At 34.9% G+C, this 19825-nt stretch overlaps 1 protein-coding gene across 2 annotated transcripts; it reads right to left on the bottom strand.

Annotated features, from left to right (window-relative positions):
• Positions 1-821: 821 nt before the first annotated feature.
• On the bottom strand, positions 822-7247 carry LOC131046715 (putative flavin-containing monooxygenase 2). 2 transcript variants are annotated; one of them, XM_057980498.2, is made up of 5 exons: positions 6559-7247; positions 2845-3085; positions 2538-2740; positions 2067-2416; positions 822-1943 (listed from the first exon to the last, which is right to left on the bottom strand). In XM_057980498.2, exons 1-5 carry the CDS (start codon positions 7042-7044, stop codon positions 1607-1609), a joined length of 1617 nt encoding a protein of 538 aa, XP_057836481.2. In that variant the 5' UTR covers positions 7045-7247; the 3' UTR covers positions 822-1606. The 2 variants fall into 2 exon arrangements, with proteins under 2 accessions (XP_057836481.2, XP_057836482.2); XM_057980499.2 differs by having other exon boundaries at positions 2538-2719; positions 6559-7245.
• Between the last annotated feature and the right edge of the window lie 12578 nt (positions 7248-19825).

The raw sequence follows: 19825 nt of genomic DNA, 5'->3' as shown, positions 1-19825 counted from the left end.
TTAAAAATTTCTTTATGTAGTAAAATATAAAGAGACAAGCACTTGAATGTAGTCTTTCTATCAAAGAATAATGCATAATTCTCCTCTATAAATTTTTTAACTCAACTAATAAATAATTTGAATTATGAAAACGAGTCTAAAATATATAAACAAACTAATAACAATAACCCTTTTGTAGCTTCTCCTATGAAGCATGTTGGCACAAGCTATAGAAACAACAATAAATAAAAATGTAGAAACAAAAATCACTAAAAAATTATTAATGTGGGATTACCTGTTGACCCAAATGTGGCATCTTCATCATGGAGTGTTATTCTTATGAGTGGTGCCTATTGGGATTTATGGAGACAAAGACATTATCAAAAGTTGGATTCTATCTTGGATACTTTGATTCAATGCATAGTGGGGGATGTTCTTTTGTTGTGTAGACAATGATTTTGATGACAATTGATTTGTTCCAACCACTTATGGTTTCTTATTTCTCTTTGATCTATATATGGATTATATTTTCCTCAATCCTAGTAGATTTCCCTCTAAGAATTTAGGTTTTCTTAAGTAAATCCATTTGTCTTATAAATCATAACATTTTTCTCTTATTTATGATTAAGTTTATTGTTATTTACTCACCTGGAAAGTGTAGTTCATTAATCATCATTGCCAACTATATATTATGACTAATTATAAGGTCCAACTTTGTCTAGCTTATGAATCCCTTTCATTGGAAAATTTATATAAAAGAAACAAATATTACTAATTAAAAAAAAAAACTAAAATGATTTGTAATCATTTTTCAAAGTAAAATAGTTTGTAAGTTCCCATAATTCTTAATACACAAAATATTTTACTAAAATAGGGGTAAAAAATTTAATCTACATAAATAAGAGATACAAAGCAAGAAGGGCTAACCGCCCAACAAAGAAGAAATCACTACACAATCCTATCTTTATCCACTAAGTGATCGAACATGTGAGACAATTCTAGAGATAATTGTCCCCTATCCACAATATTTCAACCCTGCATATGTTCAGAAGTCCCATTTGGCCAAACAATCTGCTACTCCATTCCACTCCCTAGGAATGTGAATAAAAGTAACAAATTCCAAAGTGCCACACAACCAAAGAATCTATCTAATAATCAAAGCTAAATGCCAACTGACATCATCTAGCCATTGCTCATTTGGCAAAGTCGCCACCACATAAGAATCAGATTCACAAAGAATCCTTTGCCAGCCAAGAACACAACAAGGCTCCACAACATACAAAATGGCGAGAGACTCCATGAGATTATTGATATAAAAACCCTTATAAATCAAAACAATAAAAAATAAACTGATCATCTCCACAGCTATCACACCATCAATATTAATTTTCAAAACTCCATGAGGAAAAGGGATCCAATAACCCTCCCAATTTAACTTTCACAAAAGATGTCTGCATCTATTCCTCATGATCTAGCTAGCCCTCCTCACCCCACAGAAAGGAACATCTGTTTATACACGTTATATTGATGTATCACACCTAGTGCTTTACTAATGCTTATATTATGGATCTTTTGATATCGGTCAAGACAGAAGAGGGCCCATGCTCTTCATCAAAAATAGGAACTTTTAATTATCCATTCCATAATCCATGTTAGAATATGGAGAGAAAAAATCATCATACCAATTCCCTTTTCGCATTTGGTTTCTTCCCATGTCTTTACAAAGATTGTCATTATCAGTAATTTGAAAAATACAAGCTTTCCAAAACATGGGTGTGAGTCTCTTTAGATATTTTTGAAGCTCTTTTGTATTTACCTCCATTTCCCTAACACTTGGCATCACTATTTTGTTAGACAGAAAATGGGCCAACCACTGGGAACGTATTTCTGAAGACTGCAAATTTGATGAACTCTCTGAGTAGCCAAGAATTGCCATTTGAGGAATGCGCGGATGAATGAGCCCCCTGCAATAGAATAGTTTAAACTTACATCTAAGCCCACTTTCCTACTATCAATTTTTTTAATACATTTATTTCATTCTACAATTATAATCAACCATAATAAATTGGAAATAATTTTTTTCATACCTGTACAAAGAGAGTGCAGCACCTGATTTGTCAAAAGCATCTCCAAATTTTGTTGGAAGGAAAGTCTTTAATTTCTCGTTTCCATCATAACCAGTACCCAAAACAACAACATCAGCTTCCACATTTGTTCCGTCATCTAACACAATGCCCTTACTATAAAAACTCCAACTACATGATTTTCGAAAACGTATGAGACCTTCTTCTACTTTTGGAAAAAAATTATTTGGGAATGATCCAGTGTTGCAGGAAGCTATTGACTGCAGAAAACTCGCATCTGGAACAAGCCCATACTTTCTCAATGGATATTTCCAGAGCAAGGAAAGCTCTACAAATTTGGACATTGACCATCTCTGTAGAAAACATCAATAGTTTTAATTGATTGGAAGAATGATCTGAATTAGTAAATCTATGCTGAAATTGTGTTAGTAAATCTATGCTGAAATTGATGTGTAATAAAAAAATAAAAATTACCAATAGAGCGAGTATGCATGATATTGAGTTCAACAGAAAACCCTGTGCCGGTTTACCAAGTAAAAATTGTGAGAAGCGTGTGCCATACAAATATGATAAGTGCACTCCCGAAATCAAATAATCCTCAGGAACAAACCAGTAAGGTTTTCTAAAGACCATTGTACAAGGAGGGCAATTTTCTCCTGCAAACATGAATCGATTATCTTGTACACCAAAAAGCATTTAGAATCAATTTTCTAATTTGGTTAGTTTAGAATCTACAATTGACTCAACAAAACACATATAATATTTAGAGTACTTATTATACCTTGATTTGCCTCAGCACATTCTACAGCAAAATCTATTGCTGATTTCTGATATCCAATAATCACAATTCTTTTCCCTTTGATATTTTCATAAGCATCTTTTTCATTTAAAGCAGAGTAGTCCATTGTATGCAAAACTTTTCCCTGAAATACTTCTGATCCTTTCTTTGGAGGAAACAAAGGAATTTTTGGCAGACCCCCATATTTACCAATGCATAAGATCAAGAAATCAAAATGATACCACTGCAAAGATCTCAAACAAAAACCATGTCAGTAGAGATGTAAAAACAGAGGATAAATACATTAATTCTACTACAAATAAACAATACAGAAAAAAGAGCTTTATTAAATTTAATAGTCCTAACATTAATCAATAGCAATTGCTAATTATGAATTCAGAGGCGATCCTGCACCAGTTATTCATGTCTGAGTCAAGGATTATGGTCTACAACGAGAGTTACTGAGGATTTCTATCAGATTACAGCACTTGCATTGTAGCCTAGTTCTTGCCAGTAGGTTTGCACAAGTTGTCAAGAACTGAAATTTTGGGAAAGACATAAATATTTGTAAGATACAAGTTGTTAAAAAACTAAATTCCATCCATTGCTCTGCCTTTATAAAAAAAAAATAATAATATTTCAATGGGACTACCAGAAACCGAAACTCCAACCAGCAGCAGCATGAATAAAGATAACCTAGAGACTACCCATAGGTTGTCAAACAGCTGAATGACCAGTGGAAAATTTCGGAAGGTTAATAGATATTACAAACGTAGAAAAGAGCCAGCAGGAGTGAGTGACACATAGAATATACTTCTAACCATATTTAAAGTATAATAAATTCGATATAACTCTCAAGACGACGTAATGCAAAGTTCAAATGGTTTACTTTTATGCTTTAAGTGTAACTGATGAATCAACTTGAGAGAAATACATCTTTTTGTTTTGCCAGATATCTGCTAACTTATCTTCAATAGAATAATATAGGTTATTACCACGCATAACCTGTTTAATTTCATTCCGTAAAATACATTGGGAACCCTGGATCATTTGAGTTATATTTTTTATTTTACATGCTGCAATGATGAAGTGGATATAGAACAAAATTCGGTATTGAATATTTCTGTATAACTCTTATTAACAAATGGCCAGCTCCTTAAAAAAGGATTATAAAATCAAATGCCACACAGTTTTATACATCCTAATTAAATTAAATCTCAGTAACATCTATAATAGAATATTCCTAGTCTAATAATTCTCAGATGCAGTGATCATGTTATTTAAAAAAGATCCTTTAGAATTATTCAAGATAGTATTACACTTGACTATCTATGGAACACAGCACACATGTTATGTCAAACTACTTAAGAAGTCCTGGCACGTACAACTTATAGAGCTTTATAAAAGGTACTTCAGTTTCATTGGCTCTATGAAGGGTAGGTGTATCTCAGATGGAAGGGGTGTATTTCGCATTGACAGTGAAAGACCTATCATGTCAAACAATGGCATTGATTTTATGTTTGCTTAGTATGGGTAAGGGGGGCAGGGTACACCAAGAGAAACAGTAACGTGCCACAAGTTTTGACAAGGTGTGAGATGTCTAATGACGTGGAACATAACAGGGTGCCTCTGCTTCAAGGTCTAATTGTCATAGCTATTTGTGCAGTGGAATGGTTGAGAAAGATTTTTAGATTCTTGGAAAATTGAAACAGGAGCAAAAAAGTATTATAGATTGTGGAAAATTGGTATTCAAGATCACATATTTAGGCATAGGTTAGTTTTTCAATCTATTTATCCAAGTATGCATCCATTGAGGAAAAGAGTAAGAGGAACATGAAGTGTGCAAGTTCTTTATGAAAAGAACTCAGACATCTTATAATCACACGTTCAGAGTTGGCAAAATAATATGTTGAGAATAATGATGGAAGGAGACACACTTTATAGGCATGCTAAGCATTCTATCGAATATACAGCATCTAGACTATGTAGGAGTTGAATGAAATGAAAACATAAGATAACAACCCTTACATTATATCGAATCAGAAAATATTGAGAGAAAAAAAACAAATTTGTTTTATTGATAACAATTTTTCAGCTCTATATAATTCATCTCAAAATCATTATTTCCATCATAATATATAATACTGTATAGTATTATATGTTCTAGTAGTTACATCTAATTTATTAAGGATAATAAAATTGAAAACATAAGTATAAAAGCACTTTAAAATAGTTGAAATATGATTACATAGCTATTACATATAAAGCATGAAGATATTTAAAAATAATAATAATAATAAATGTTGCAAGAGCAAATTATAACAAAAAAACAAAACAATAGATCATACAAATTAGATCATACAAACTACACCTGCAATCATATAACTAACATTATTGAGCATGCACTCATTCAATATCCCTCTAGATAATCTATGGGTATTAGGATAATTTATGGGTCAAAGTTACAAAATTATAGTTAAGATCTTTGGTGAAGATATTAATTATTTGTTTATATGTGGGAAAATTTTACGATTCCACTTTCCCATTGTGGATCAAATCTTGAACAAAATGATGTCAAATCTCTATGTGATTGATCTAGCAATAAACATAGTGTTCTTAGTAGTTGCATTGGTGCAACTATTCTCACAGTATGAAGTAGTTATTTGTTCTTCTACCAAATGTAGATCCTTCAAGAGCAATAATATAAAAAATAGAGCCATGATTTTATGTTTCTTACTAGTCCAAGATAAAGGTCTAGATTCAAGTGAAAAAACATAACGAGATATTCGAGTTTATATAATCTATTAAACCTAGTCAAAACCAATTAAAGTCTATTTAATGAACTAATTCACACATTTTCAATAGAAAAATAATATATGTCAAAGTTTTTTGAACCTTTCACGTACCTTAATAGTCTCTTGGTAGCATGCCAATGAGAGTCATGTGTATCCTACACAAAACTAAGAGAAGACTCACAGCCTACATTGTATCAAATCTAGTTGGAATGAGGTACATAAGGCCCCAACTAGACAACTATACAAAATAATTTCCGACTTGAAACTCACATCTTCCTTGATAACAAATTGATAAAGACAATTACAATTACTATGCCTGTTTTCAAATTGCTAAGACAATTGCAAATACTGTATATGTTTTCATTTTAAAGAAATTCAATAAATATGTTGTATACTTTATTTGAGAAGTGAATATAACTTTTTTATTATTACAAATTTATATCAAGATCATACCTAACATTTTAAATTTGTGTTTAATTTTTTTCCTTGAGACGGACATCCTTACAGAAAAGCCAGAAAACATACACGCTAAACCAGTTTCCCAGCTTCCAACCTTTTCTGACATTGTACATCCCTAAACATAGACAAATAACAGATTAGGTTGAAAAAGTTGGTTCCTGAATCGCAGAAAGTAAATCGTTTAATCACTAGTAAAAATCTGCCTGGGCGGCCTGAATTAGTAAAAGTTTGGTAGAATCCCATTTAAACCCCACCTCTTGTATATACTACACCTACAGGATCTACACATCTACCCTATATTTCATCTCAATTCCTGATCTTCCTAAAAACCCAAAATAAATACTTTTGTAAAACACAATTTGAAATAAATTCATAGACAAGGACAAATAAATCCATAAATATAATCGATGGTGGATACTAGATGCCAAAAAGTAACATGTGTTTTAAGGTTACAAATGACCACCTCGATGCTTTCTCCATTGCAATTGTGCACACCAACATCCCAGACCTCTCCGTCATCATAAGCGCCTCCATTCTTACCCCACAATCCAGCAGATGCACCGCTTTCTTTCCCACTATATCGAATTTCCACCACTTTGGTATTGAACTGAATGCAATCCAGCAGCCCGAATTGGTTTGCATAACTGTTAAAGTAATCCAAAACCTGGGAGTGATTGGGTAAAAGGGTGGTCACATGGCTTGGCCATAGAAAATCGGTGAATTGGTAGGCAGGACGAGGGGTTTGCAGTTTTGTTGATGCAAATGTTTCTCTCCACACTCCCCCTATTCCTTCTTTGGCTTCAAAGACAATGGGTTTCAGGCCTATACTGAGTAAATATTTAGTTACTAGAATCCCACTCAATCCTGCTCCCACAATACCCACCTTCTTTTGCCTATAGTCATTAGAACTCTCTCCTTCCTGCAATGAACCCCCTTTGGAACTAGCCATGACCGTAGGTTACTAAAGAAAACCGGAGAAACTTGTTATATGGTTTGAGTGCTTCTAGAATAGCAATAGTGGAATAATGGGTATGAATGAATAAATCAGCGTTTACACCTACTTTCAATTGACTTCCTTGCACTAAGAAAATAATGTCACACAATCATTTAGAAAATAATATTGGAAATATTAAAAATGGGTGAAAAAATATATACAAGATCTCTAAGCGATTAGTGAAATGGAAGAATCCTCATCATCCGATTTGCTCTAAGATTTTGAAACTAAAACGAATACAACACGATGCCACGTTGATCTTCATCACATGCATTACTATTTATTTGGTTTCGGGTAATCACTCTTTTGATCTAATCACCTTGATTTGAAGTAGATTTGAATGCAGGAAATTAAATTGAGACTTTATTGACCCTCCAGTAGCTGTCAGCTCTTTTTGTATTGAATAATTCTATACATAAATCTGAAAAACTGTGTTATTGACGAAATGATAATACAATACAGTACAAGGCAGCAACCTTTTTCCCAAATGGAACATGGAAAGATAATTGGCTTTTCAGACAGAGAAAGACAAAGGGGTCCATCAACAGTAACAGATAATTCTAAATCCTTTCAATAGCTTGTGGCATCCTCCAAATCATATATTTAAACCTTTTCCCCCGTCTCCAAATGAGGTGATAATATTGCATTTGACAAATTTAGTAGCATTCTGAATTTGAGGACAGGAGCTTAATGGTGACTGGTTAGAAGCAATCAGGTTGAGCTTTTAATTAGTTGAAAAGATAATGAAAGTATCACTCCACGTTTCCATTGTTCACAATAAACATTGAATAAAGTAAAATATGATGCCGCATTGGAGTTGTTATATATAGATGGCATATGGCTAATGTTAATAACCTAATATCGATTATAATGTTCATGATTTCTGAAATGAAATGAAAAGAAAAGTTTTAAACAACTTTGCATGTGATGAATATCAACGTGACATCGTGTGCTATTTATTTTAGTTTTAAAGTCTTAGAGCATGATCAAGATTCTTCTTTTTTTTTTCCGTTTTTTTTTTTTTTGATAGAAGTGGATGAGACCACTAAAATTATATTAATTATATATATTTTTTACATGGTGACTGGTTCAAAGAGCACAAAGAACCAGTAAGAAAAACCCTCAGTTTTGCTCAGAAACATAAGCCTACCTACCTAATACAATAACTCATATGCAACCCAATATACCCTGATTACATTCTCAATTACATTAGATATAAAGGAAGCTTTTACAGAAAGCTTGAATTAGTAATTCTGTAGAGAGGATATCATCCCAAAAATGCAGCCAAGTTCAGTGGCATCCCCAAACATTAATCCACTTATGCACCACATGAGTCCAGATATCTGTAGAGAACAAAAAACACAACGAAGAGGGAACCAAGGAGAAGTAGACCTGACAACATGAAAATGGTTAGCATACATAAACCAATCCACATAAGGAGTAGCAGAAGATGGAGACAACTTTCAGCAAACAGGGTGAAACCAATCCATATAATGATCCATAGAAGTAGCCAAACGAGTAACAACATGACAAGGAGCCATTTACCCCACCCAAAACATTGCATTTTCCAATTTCTCAGAAGAATCCACAACCCACCAGTTTTGCCCAATAGATTCCACATCCTACTAAGCATTGCATAATCCAAAAAAAGAAACAGACAAATATGAGCCATACCTGAACACCCATCCAAGATAAATAACAGAGCGGGGGTTATCATTATATGATTATCAGAATATCATAAGAAGAGAATACCCAACCAAATAACACCTCCAAATGATGAAAAAATGCTTCACATACAGCAAACCCAATCAATGAAGCAAATGACTCACCAACATTATACCCGCAAAGCATAAAGATTCACTCAATAGACCAATGCGCAGAACGTGAAACCCAAAAATCATGACACAATCACCCACCACTGCCCGCAAGAAAACATGATTGGCATAAAAGGCAGAGCACGTACTTAAGCTGAACCCCAACATCTAATGATTACCATAGAAAGCAATATAAACCAGTCCCAATAAACCAAAAAGAAACAATGCAACCAACTATCATGATGGAAGAGCTAAAAACTTCCAAATCTACCAATCGTACATAGAACACAACCTCAAACACCAAACGGGAACAAAAAGAAACCAAAACCAAGAAACCCCAACCACCCAAAGTGCAAAAAAATATCAAACCAATGTCGGCTAGTCTCAGAAACTACCACCCTCCATCCTTAAAAATGGCTCCACTTCCAGGAATGACTATAACTAAGGTGTTGTCATAAGGCAAGGCAACACCCCCCTTATAGACATTCAAAGAAGTAAACTCCCCATAAGGCGAGGAAAATTTCCAAGGCTAACACCAAAAACCTCCCTTCAAAATGGGAAGATTCTCCCAATAAATGTCAATAACAATGGTATTATTCCAAAGGCAAACACCCTCATTATAGGCACTTACGAAAGAACAGCCACATCAAGAAGGAATTTTAAGATAGAATTTTCATACATGAGATAGGAAAGTCTGAGAGTGCAAGTTTTATGTGGTTTGCACCATCACTAACAACCTTATTTGTAAGAAAATCTGCAAACACATTAATTTCTCTAAAGAAGTGAGAAATCGAGAAAGTGGAGAAGCCATTAAGTTAAAGAAGAATGTGCTCCAGAAGGTACTGCAAATGCCAAGAGACACATTTTTTGGCAACAACCGTCTGACAAACAAGCATTGAATCCCCTTCAATAACAATATCCTTGATATTTAAAGAATGAGAAAGATAAAGACCAAAGGATAGAGCCTGAAATTCAGCCATGTTGTTAGTGCCATAACCAATGTATTTGCCAACTGCCTTGACAATTTTTGAAGAATGGTCAAAGATAATTACCCCAATCCCAGACTTTCTCGGATTGCCCTTAGAGACCCCATCAAACTGAAGTTTGAAAGAAGGAAAAGGGGGAGGACTCCACTTAGCCATCTTTTGCTTAAAATGTGAAGAAAAAGCATCCGAAATATCCCCATGAGAAGGCACTAAATGCAGAGAGGGCCACCTCCAAGTAACCCAGTTATCCCAATGGGAAAAGGTTGTTAGTCACCCTAAATTTTTGTGAATGAAAAAAAGCACTACTTCACTAATGGAGGCTTGGATTTTACCTATGACGTCTGTCAAAGACATAGACTTATGATTAAAAATTCTTGAATTCCTTTCAAGCCACAGATTCCAAATCACCAGAGATGGAACAACTATCCACAAAGATGAATAGAACGAAGCAGGAAACAATAGGGGCTAGGATTGAAATTGTGAAAGTAGAGTTGAGCAAAGAGTAGAAGACCATCCTAACATACCAAATAGCCAATACCAACACTCAGAGGCAAAGGGACAAAGCAAGAAGAGGTGATCCACCGATTCCATGCAATAACCACAAAAAACACAAGGAAAAACTGTCGTAATCCCAAGCCTATCCAGACGCATTCCAGTGAGGATTCTATATTGAATTGCTAACCAGGAAAAAGCCCCTCCTTTTGGAAGACAAGCAGAATGCCAGAATAGCTTAGTAGGCCAGCAAGCAGATACAGGGGTCTGGATCAAAGAATTGTACCCTCTTTCACCAAATAGGAGCCTACCGCATTTTTAATCCAAACCAAAGAATCCTCTTTATATTGAAAAACTACAGATCTCTTACGAAGTTCTTCAATAAAAGCTAAAACGATATTAATGTTAATAGCTAGGGGAGGGATTTCCTTCCATTTGACCACTTCACAAGGCCCTGAATTGTCAATGATGAAATAATCTGCAACAAAAGGTCCCTAAAGAGTTGAAAGGATATCTGGCAAAGAGGACCAATCACAGATAGATGAGAGAGCAGGATGCCCATTCCAAAATTCATCCCAAAAATGGGCCTTATTCCCATTATGGACAACCCAGGATAAATGAGGCAAAATCACCTCTCTACAAGAAATCAGAAAATTCCAGAACGCAAAGCCCTTCGGAAGGGAAGTTGTTGTAAAAATCCTTTCTCTTGGTGATCCCCTTAAATATTTAGCATGCACAACGGAGGCCCATTTACAACTAGGGGTTGTGTATAATTTCCAAATCAACTTATCCCCCAATGCCTTATTTTGAATAGCCAAATCATGAATACCCACCCCCCCCAGCTCCTTGGGATGACAAACTTTATCCCACGCTAAAAGAGGAATCTTATTCTTTCCTCCTAAATTATCATTCCAAAGGAAAGACCTGAGGGATACCTTTAAACACTTAACAACTTGAGAGGGAGCCTATAGAATAGACATAAGATATGTAGGTATAGCACTCAAGATTGATTTGATTAGAAGAATTTTGCTTGCCATTGTTAACCATTTATGATTCCAGGAGTAAATTCTAGAGGAGGTAGAATGAACAATTTTATCCCAAAAAGAGTTCTTATCTGCCCCCAAAAAGAAGGGAATATCTAAATACATACAAGGGAAGACAAAACTTGAAAGTTCCAAAAGCGGATAAGATTATCCCTAACTAAAGTGGGGACATTGACAAAAAAGATTTTGGACTTTTCCTTATTAACCTTTTGGCCAGAAAAGGTTGTATAGTCAAAGATAACTTTCTCAATAGCTCGTCCTCTCTCATAGTGGCCTTCCCAAACAAAAGCATATCATCAGCGAATAAGAAATGAGATTGTGAGGAAGGGAGGCCATCCATTCTGATACCTGACCAAAGACCCAAGGCCGTAGCATTAGAAATAGCCCTACTTAACGCTTCTGCCAGAGTAACAAACAAAAAAGGGGATAAGGGATCTCCTTACCTAATACCTCGAGAGGAGGCAAAAAAACCCGAGGGAGTCCCATTAATCAATACTGAGAAGCAGGCAGAGGATATACATGAATAGATCCACTTAACCCAACACCTTGAGAACCCAAACCGGCTCAAGATAGCAAGCAAGGACTGCCAATTGACATGATCATATGCTTTAAGCATGTCTAATTTGAGGATCATTGCTAACACCTTTTGCTGAGAAATAGAATGCAGGATTTCGTGAGCTACAATGGTTCCTTCAGGGGTTTCCCGGCCAGGCACAAAACCACCCTACCCTAATGAAATAATCCAAGGAAGGAGCTTAGAAAATCTAACCGAAATTGCCTTAGTAAAAATTTTGTATAGTGTGGTACACAAGGCAATTGGATGAAAGTCTAAAAAAGATGTAGGATTATCTACCTTAGGGATGATCGCAATAAGAGTAGTATTTATTTCTCTTAGAATCACCCTATTCCTTCTAGACTCCTCCAAGGCTAACAACACATCTTTCCTTATAAAGTCCCAACATTTCTGGAAAAATAATGCCGTAAATCAATCCGGTCCTTATGCCTTTTCTAGGTGCATGGAAAAGACTACCTCTTTCAATTCAACCAAGGAAAATGGGGCCATCAGCATCTTATTATCTTCTTGAGAGACAAGGGGGGGGATCAAATTTACAAAACCCTCATCAACCACCATTGGCTCTGCTGAGAGAAGAGACTTAAAAAACCTAACAGCTTCAGAAGCTATTTCATCTTCATCTAGCAGAGTATTCCCATTAGAATCAATAATACAAGAGATTCGACTACGAAGTCTCTTGAGCTTAGAGGAGGAATGAAAGAATTTGGTATTTCGATCATCTTCAGAGAGAAAGAGATCCCTAGATTTTTGTCTCCAATAAGATTCTTCCCTAGCTATAATCTCATTCAACTGAACATTCACTAATTTAAGGTCATCGTACATTGCAGCAGACATACCAGAAGCAACAATTTTTTTGTTAAGTTGCTCATTCTCCTCCTGAATCCTATCCTTCTCCCCAAAGACGTTCTTAAAATGTTGTACGTTCCAATCCTTTATTCTTGTCTTCAAGAAGCCCAACTTTTTAACTAGCTAAAACATCCTAGACCTAGGAAAAAAAGGGGTTGAATTCCACCAAGATTTTAAGGAAGGCAAAAAAGATTGGTCCCTAAACTACATTGGCTCAAACTTCAAAGGTAACTTTTTAGGAGCCCTATCCTAAAAAATATCAAACTAGATAGGAAAATGATCAGAGCTGGTAAAGGGAAGGATTGAGGATACAAAATCCTATCCCAAACTAAACCAATTATCTGAAACCATGAAACGATCCAACCTTTCCGAAATTTGAGAAAATTCCCTGCGCATATTAGTCCATGTAAATGAACCATTAAGAGGCATACAATCAACTAGACTCAAGGACTGAATGAAATTGCAAAAATCTGAAATGACATGCTTGTTAAGAATAATTCCTCCAACCTTTTCATTCAAACTCATAATTGCATTAAAATCACCCCCAAAAATCAGAAAAACATTCTGTAGAGGATTAGCAAGAGAAATCAAGGAGTTCCAAAGCATTCTTTTCTCTAAAATCCCAGAAGGGCCATAAACATTAAAAAGCCAAAACTTTAAGTTTGATGTTCTACTCTTAACTATTCCAAGCATCCAATTAGATGATAACGCAACTAATGAGAAGTGAACAACAGAATCTCTCCAAATAATTTCTAGCCCACCTGACGCCCCTAAAGAGGGAGAGGAACAAAAATTCCAAACTTTCCAAGAGGAGAATAACCTATTCGCTGATTGCAAATTAAGCTTAGTTTCTTATAACAACACCAAATCACACTTCATTAAGTCTAATTGTGACTTAATCAAGCATTGTTTGTTAGGGGCATTTAAGCCCCTAACATTCCAGGAAATTAACCTCATTATTCCTGAGGGGAGGCCTCAACTCCCCTTGAAGCGTTCAACAAGACTGGGGAAAACACTCCTACCGAAAAAACCTTATGAAGACTATGTTTAGTAGCTAAAGCTCTTGTAAGAGGAGGACTAAAAGGTTTCTTCGACCTCTTCTTCTTCGAAGTTTCTAAGGAAGACAAAATAGTAGATTGGATCCCCGCATCAATTTCTAATTTTGTTTTAACATTCTTAGGCTTATGCCCCCTTTTCCCTAGAGTAGACAAGGGTGAGGAAGAAAGAAGAGGAGTTTGAACCAAAGGAAGCCCTGGAGCAGCCACCATGATGGCCTTAACTCCCCCATTCTCCTCCTTGTTTGAGACCACAGGAACTAGTGGTGACACAAATCCTGGAACCACCAACGCATTATCCCTATCAAGGAGATCAAAAGGGTTATTGATGGGAAAAGCAGCCAAATCATTCTCCAAAACACCTAAATCCACTGAAATCGAGGAGATTACCTTGTTAGCTAAAGGGGAATCCAGAAGAGCCTTATTAGTATTAGCTAAATCCTGAACCTGAGCAATGAGAAGGTCATCCGGAACAATGTCCACCGAATTAACATTTTCACCCTCATATAATTGCGAAGCATGATCTAACAAAGTCCCCTTAATTAATGCAACTACATTACCTATATCTTTATGAGGGAAACCAGAGGCACCTATATCAGCCCCAAACCAATTGCCCAAGTCAACCGTAGGCTCAGAGATGCCTAGATCAACCTCGAGCTCAGAAGATGGAACCAAATTAGGGACATTAGGTTTGTTCAACGGCAGAGAATTTGAACGGCCAATCCTCACGGAAGGAACATAATTATTGATAGCCACTGCAGAATCCATAGTAGAGACAGGTTTGTTCACAAGGGGAGGAGGGTTGAAAGCAGGACCCGACAATTGTATTTTTTCCTAGATATGAGGTTCCACAATATCAACAAATGGAGATTTAGTTTCCCCCAAACCAAAACGGATGGATTTCATGTGAAAAAACATTGGGGAATCCATAACTACAACAAATTGACCAAAAACCCCCGAATCTTTAACCAAATTTTGCCGCCATAAACCAAAGGGAGACCTAATATTACAAAAATTTGGCAGCGGAGTGTTAGGGCAAGTTAACACACAAATTTTAACAACCAGTACCCCATCCTCAAGCAATGAACAAGACATCAAAAATTTGCCCAATGAATCACCAATTTTTGTTAATATGTCAGATTCAATAAATTCAGATGGAAGGAGTGGAAGTTTAAACCACACAGAGACCTGTTTTGGACCAACTCTAGGAACTACCAAAAAAGGTTTCCAGCTTTCCACAAAACTCAGGTTTTTTCCAAGCCAAAAAAATGGAGTACTAAGAGCCTTATCCCTAGCAGATGCTGAATCAAACACAACAAGAAACAAGCTTACAAAAAGCACATGAAAGAACAAAGTGCCATACCATTGAGCGTGAATTTTACGGTGAAGCTTGAAAAGGGAAACAGGATCACCCCAGACCTGAATCACAACCGCAAGAGCTTGAAGATCCAGAGCTTTCTTCCCCAAAACGGCATCTGAGGCATCAATCAACAAAATCAAAATCGGAGCAGGCTGCAAGGGCAAAACTGAACTCTATCCATGACCCCCCAAATCCTTAACCAAGTTCGCAGAGGCATTTTCCAAATGACTCGGAGCCTTATTTTTTGAAACCCTCCAATTTTGTTTGCCCTTATGCCGAGCTCCTAGATTTTGAGCCCATTTTTGATCTCGCCGAAAAAACCCTCTGAAGTAAGCAGAAGAAGGGACAAATTGAAATGTTTTCTCCTCCAATGGGTGAGTGGGAGAAGCCAACACATCCACCCATCTACCTTCCTAGAAAACCCATTGCGGCACATGTCCAGCTCGAGTGCCAAAAGGGTCCTTTGGAGGAAGCGGATCAAACACCACCTCATCCCCCCAACGCGGAGCCCTCTACCTACCATTCGCATCAATCTCCAAACTTCTCATGCCCCAAAAATTTGCCATCATGGATTCTTCTTTATTATTGCATGAATTGATTATTTCATCTGATTTTATAAAAATCGGTTTTCTATATAGGATATGAAACAATCTTAGCCTTGGTTTTTTTGGTAAGGTTTCTTGATGGAACAGTCAATTCAATAATGTCATCATGACAAATAATACATTCAATAAGTACAATATTTCATTCTTAGACACATGAAAATTACATGGAAAATATGATTTATGGAATTTCTATAATTTTTACTAACTTTCTTAAATGTGCATGTTAAAGTTTCCAATTTTGATAGGAACATTCATGATCACTTCTGCAAAAGAATGAGAACATAAATGAAAGAAAGAGAATGCATATAAATGGAATTAGTAGCATCACATGGCAAAGAAAAACCTTATATCTCTAGATTAGAATTATTCTAGCTTTGAGTAAATTGCTTTCTAAATATAAGTTGTGCTAGAAAACTACAACAAATCTATAATGGTATTTGGACAAAATTTCAAAAGTACCATCAATTCAACACAAAAAAGGCTTTGAATTAATTGAGAATGTTGTGATAGATTGATGTTTGTGAAATATGTTTCTAATTGATATTTCATCTAATGGGAGGCATTATACAAATCTAGTTAATCACATCTCCTTCTAAGATAATTGTTCCATGTTTGGAGAAATTATGGTAGATTCTGTAATCTTGTAATTATTCCATTTTTTTCCCTTAGTCTATTGGAAGTAATGCTATTAAATTATTAAAGATAAAAATTACAGAACCAATAGGATGAGATCAATTGATACTCTAATTGGGTATTTCTTGTAGAGCTCCAACATCAAACCCTTGCAAGACATGTTTTGTGAATCTTGGGTATAGTATACAAGATGAGGCTTGGTGCATATTTTGGGTGAATTTGATAGGAAAGATACTCCCAACATGAATGGATGTCACTAGGCATGAAAATCTAAAATTTAGGTTTCCAATAAAGTGGTTATTCACCAATAAAAATAGTCCAACAAAGGCATACATGCTAACTAGAACTAATGATAAATTATTCAGGTTAAAACTAAGATTTCCTATGCATTATCTCAAAGAAATGTATCAAGATGCTCCAAGATACTTGTAAACACTTTAACGATCAACCAACTAATACTCACAAGCAAAAAACTAGACAAAACAAAACCATTTTATGATGATTAACTTTCTAGGATTGGGTCCATAGGATGAAACATATGTTAATTGCTCGAGAATGCAAGACTAGACAAATTCCATCCCCAATTGCATACAATTAGTTTCAACTTTTTATAAACTAACAAACTACATATAACTCTAGAATTTATATATAACAAGTGTAACTTATACAAAAGGGTATATAAGATACTACATCAATTTAACTCTCACTCCTCTAAATATATATAACTAGCAATTGCACCTTGGTGTGCGATGGGTATGCCAAAGAGGTAGGGAAGGTCAATAGGTAAAATTTTGGTCTATTTTTTGTATACATATTTATAGAACAACTAATTGGTAGGCCAATTAGAAAATGGTGTTGTCTATGCAAGTAAGGTATCAATGGAGAAGTGATGGTTCTATTTATATGGATCCAAACACTAGTGAAACAAAACCTCTAAATCAAGAGGATAATCAAGATCCATTATAAATAGGCTTATCATATGTTTACAATAGCAGAGAGAGAGATATAGAGGGGAAAAGAGTGAGAGAAATAGGGGTATGTAGATAGAGATGAAGATGGAGAAGGAGAGGGAGAGGGATATAATAGAAAGAGATGATGAGAGAGAGAGAGAGAGAGAGAGAGAGAGAGGTAGGAAGAGAATGAGAGAGTTAGAGATAGAAAGATAAAGATCTAGAGATAAGAAGTGATCCATAGATAGAGTTAGATAAGAAGAGATATAAGGAGAGAAAGAGATGGAAAGATAATAAGATAGAGATAGAGGGAGAGAAAAAAAATGGAGAAATAGAGATAGAGAGGTAAAGAGATATAGGGGAGAGAGGAAGATATAGGAAGAGATGAAGATAGAGCAAGAGAGAAAGTGGGAATGAATTTATCAAGAGATAGAGAGAGAGAGAGATAGGGATGGAGATTTAGAGATATAGAGGAAGAGAGAAATGAAGAGGGAGATATAGGTATAGGGATATATAGAAATGGAGAGAGAGAGAGAGAGAGAGAGAGAGAGAGAGAGAGAGAGAGAGAGAGAGAGAGAGAGAGAGAGAGATGGAGAAAAAAATAGGGGGAGATAGAAACAAGTAAAGAGAAAGTGTGAGGGATAATCAAACCTTTGAATCATGAAAATAATTAGGCTCAATTACCAATAGGCTCATGTTATGTTTGCAATAGGGAGAGAGGGAGAGAGGGAGGAGGAAATTTTTGAGAGAGAGGGGTAAGGATATAGAGATAGAGATGGAGGAGAAGGATATGGAGAGAAGGAGAGTGAGAGAATGAGAGAGATATAGAAAGATAAAATTAGATACAATGGAGTGATATATAAGATATGGATAGATAATGAGATAGAGATATATGCAGAGATGGAAAAATAAATATGGAGAGATAGAGATAGAGAGGTAAAAATCGATAAAGAGGAGAGAGGTAAGATAGTCTTCTTATCATATACATGTCAAGATAGAAGTCATCTAAAGGATCAAAATATAAAATATTTGCAACTATGATATTTGGCATGTCACCCACAATTATACTAATAGTATTTTGGATTTCGTAGTGGAGAGAGTGCTAAGAGAGGATGATACTTGTAAATTGCATAGGATGTGTCATTTTTGGTTGAATATACATGAAGTTATAAAATATTTGTTGGTTTGACTTTGTGACAATTGATCTATTGTATCTTCATTCTCAATTTTCTTGTTTGTACCTGTTTCTCACCTTTGAGAGTCTTAAATCACACTATCCCATTATTTTCTTTATACCCATAATTACTTTGTTTAGTTTCACATACAACATCATGACTAAATATACTATTTTGATTATATGTTCTTGACTATCAATACATTATCAGCTCAAGTTATCCTAAGGACATTACAACCTCACACCTTTCTACTAACTTTTTTGTGTTGATAATCACATTCTAAATTGAATTGACATTAGCCTTAAATTTCTATCCAACAACCATACCAAGTTTAATTTAATCTAATTTTTTTTAGACTATATCTATACATTATTTATAAATTAATTATTAAGTAAAAAATATTATAGCTATAAATACAAATAATATTAAAATAATTAATAAATAATTAATAATATTATTAAATTAACTTATCATTTTTTATAAAATATTACAAAGAATTTTCAAAATATCAAATATTGATTAATAATTTGAATATCATATAATATATATAGAATTCTTATTTGTATAATTATAAATTTTTGTTAGTATAGTTTATAAATTAGTATAATTATTCATTATATACAATATTAAAAAGAATTAATCATTTACATATATTATATTTAGTAATTATGTAAATATATATTATTAATCATTAAATATAATGGAGTTGAGGAAAATCAACTCTACAGCTCCCAAAGATCACCTGCATGCAAACCTGTCATAGAAGGAGAGAAGCAAAAAAGCTATGGAGGCCAGAATTCAAAGATCCAGAAAAGAGGAGTCATATTGTTGTGAAACAAGAATGCAATTCAATAATTACAGTTGTTATGAAAATACAAAGAGAGAATCCTTATAAGAGGATACTCGCAACCCTAAAGAATTATAAAATTCATAAGTTTAGCTTAAGCATAGAGTATAATAGACTAATAATTAAATAAATAATTATTAGCTAATAAAAGATTACTCTAACACCCCCCCTTAAGATGAAATTAGGGAGTATCTAAAAATCAACTAAGGACTAAAAACAAATGTAAAAAATGTATGAAAGCAACAATGGGTTCCGACAACTAGGCCTGATGAGGTACCCAGGTACAATAAAATCTCTGTAAAGTGGAGAAAAAAGGAGAAAACCCTGTGGGAACAAAACTCCTCTCCAAGAAAAGA

The sequence above is a fragment of the Cryptomeria japonica genome, chromosome 7, assembly GCF_030272615.1.
Source record: "Cryptomeria japonica chromosome 7, Sugi_1.0, whole genome shotgun sequence".
NCBI lineage: Eukaryota > Viridiplantae > Streptophyta > Pinopsida > Cupressales > Cupressaceae > Cryptomeria > Cryptomeria japonica.
The sequence above is the reverse complement of the archived record's forward strand: the minus strand, read 5'-3'. Positions and strand labels throughout refer to the sequence as shown.

Bases quoted from the DNA above. Each gene is read 5' to 3' on its own strand.
- LOC131046715 (XM_057980498.2), bottom strand. From the start codon at position 7,044: ATGGCTAGTTCCAAAGGGGGTTCATTGCAGGAAGGAGAGAGTTCTAAT. The intron at 3,086-6,558 runs GTGGTCATTTGT...AGATCTTTGCAG, and splicing joins GCAATGGAGAAAGCATCGAG to TGGTATCATTTTGATTTCTT. The intron at 2,417-2,537 runs GTAATTTTTATT...TGTTTTCTACAG, and splicing joins CATGCATACTCGCTCTATTG to AGATGGTCAATGTCCAAATT.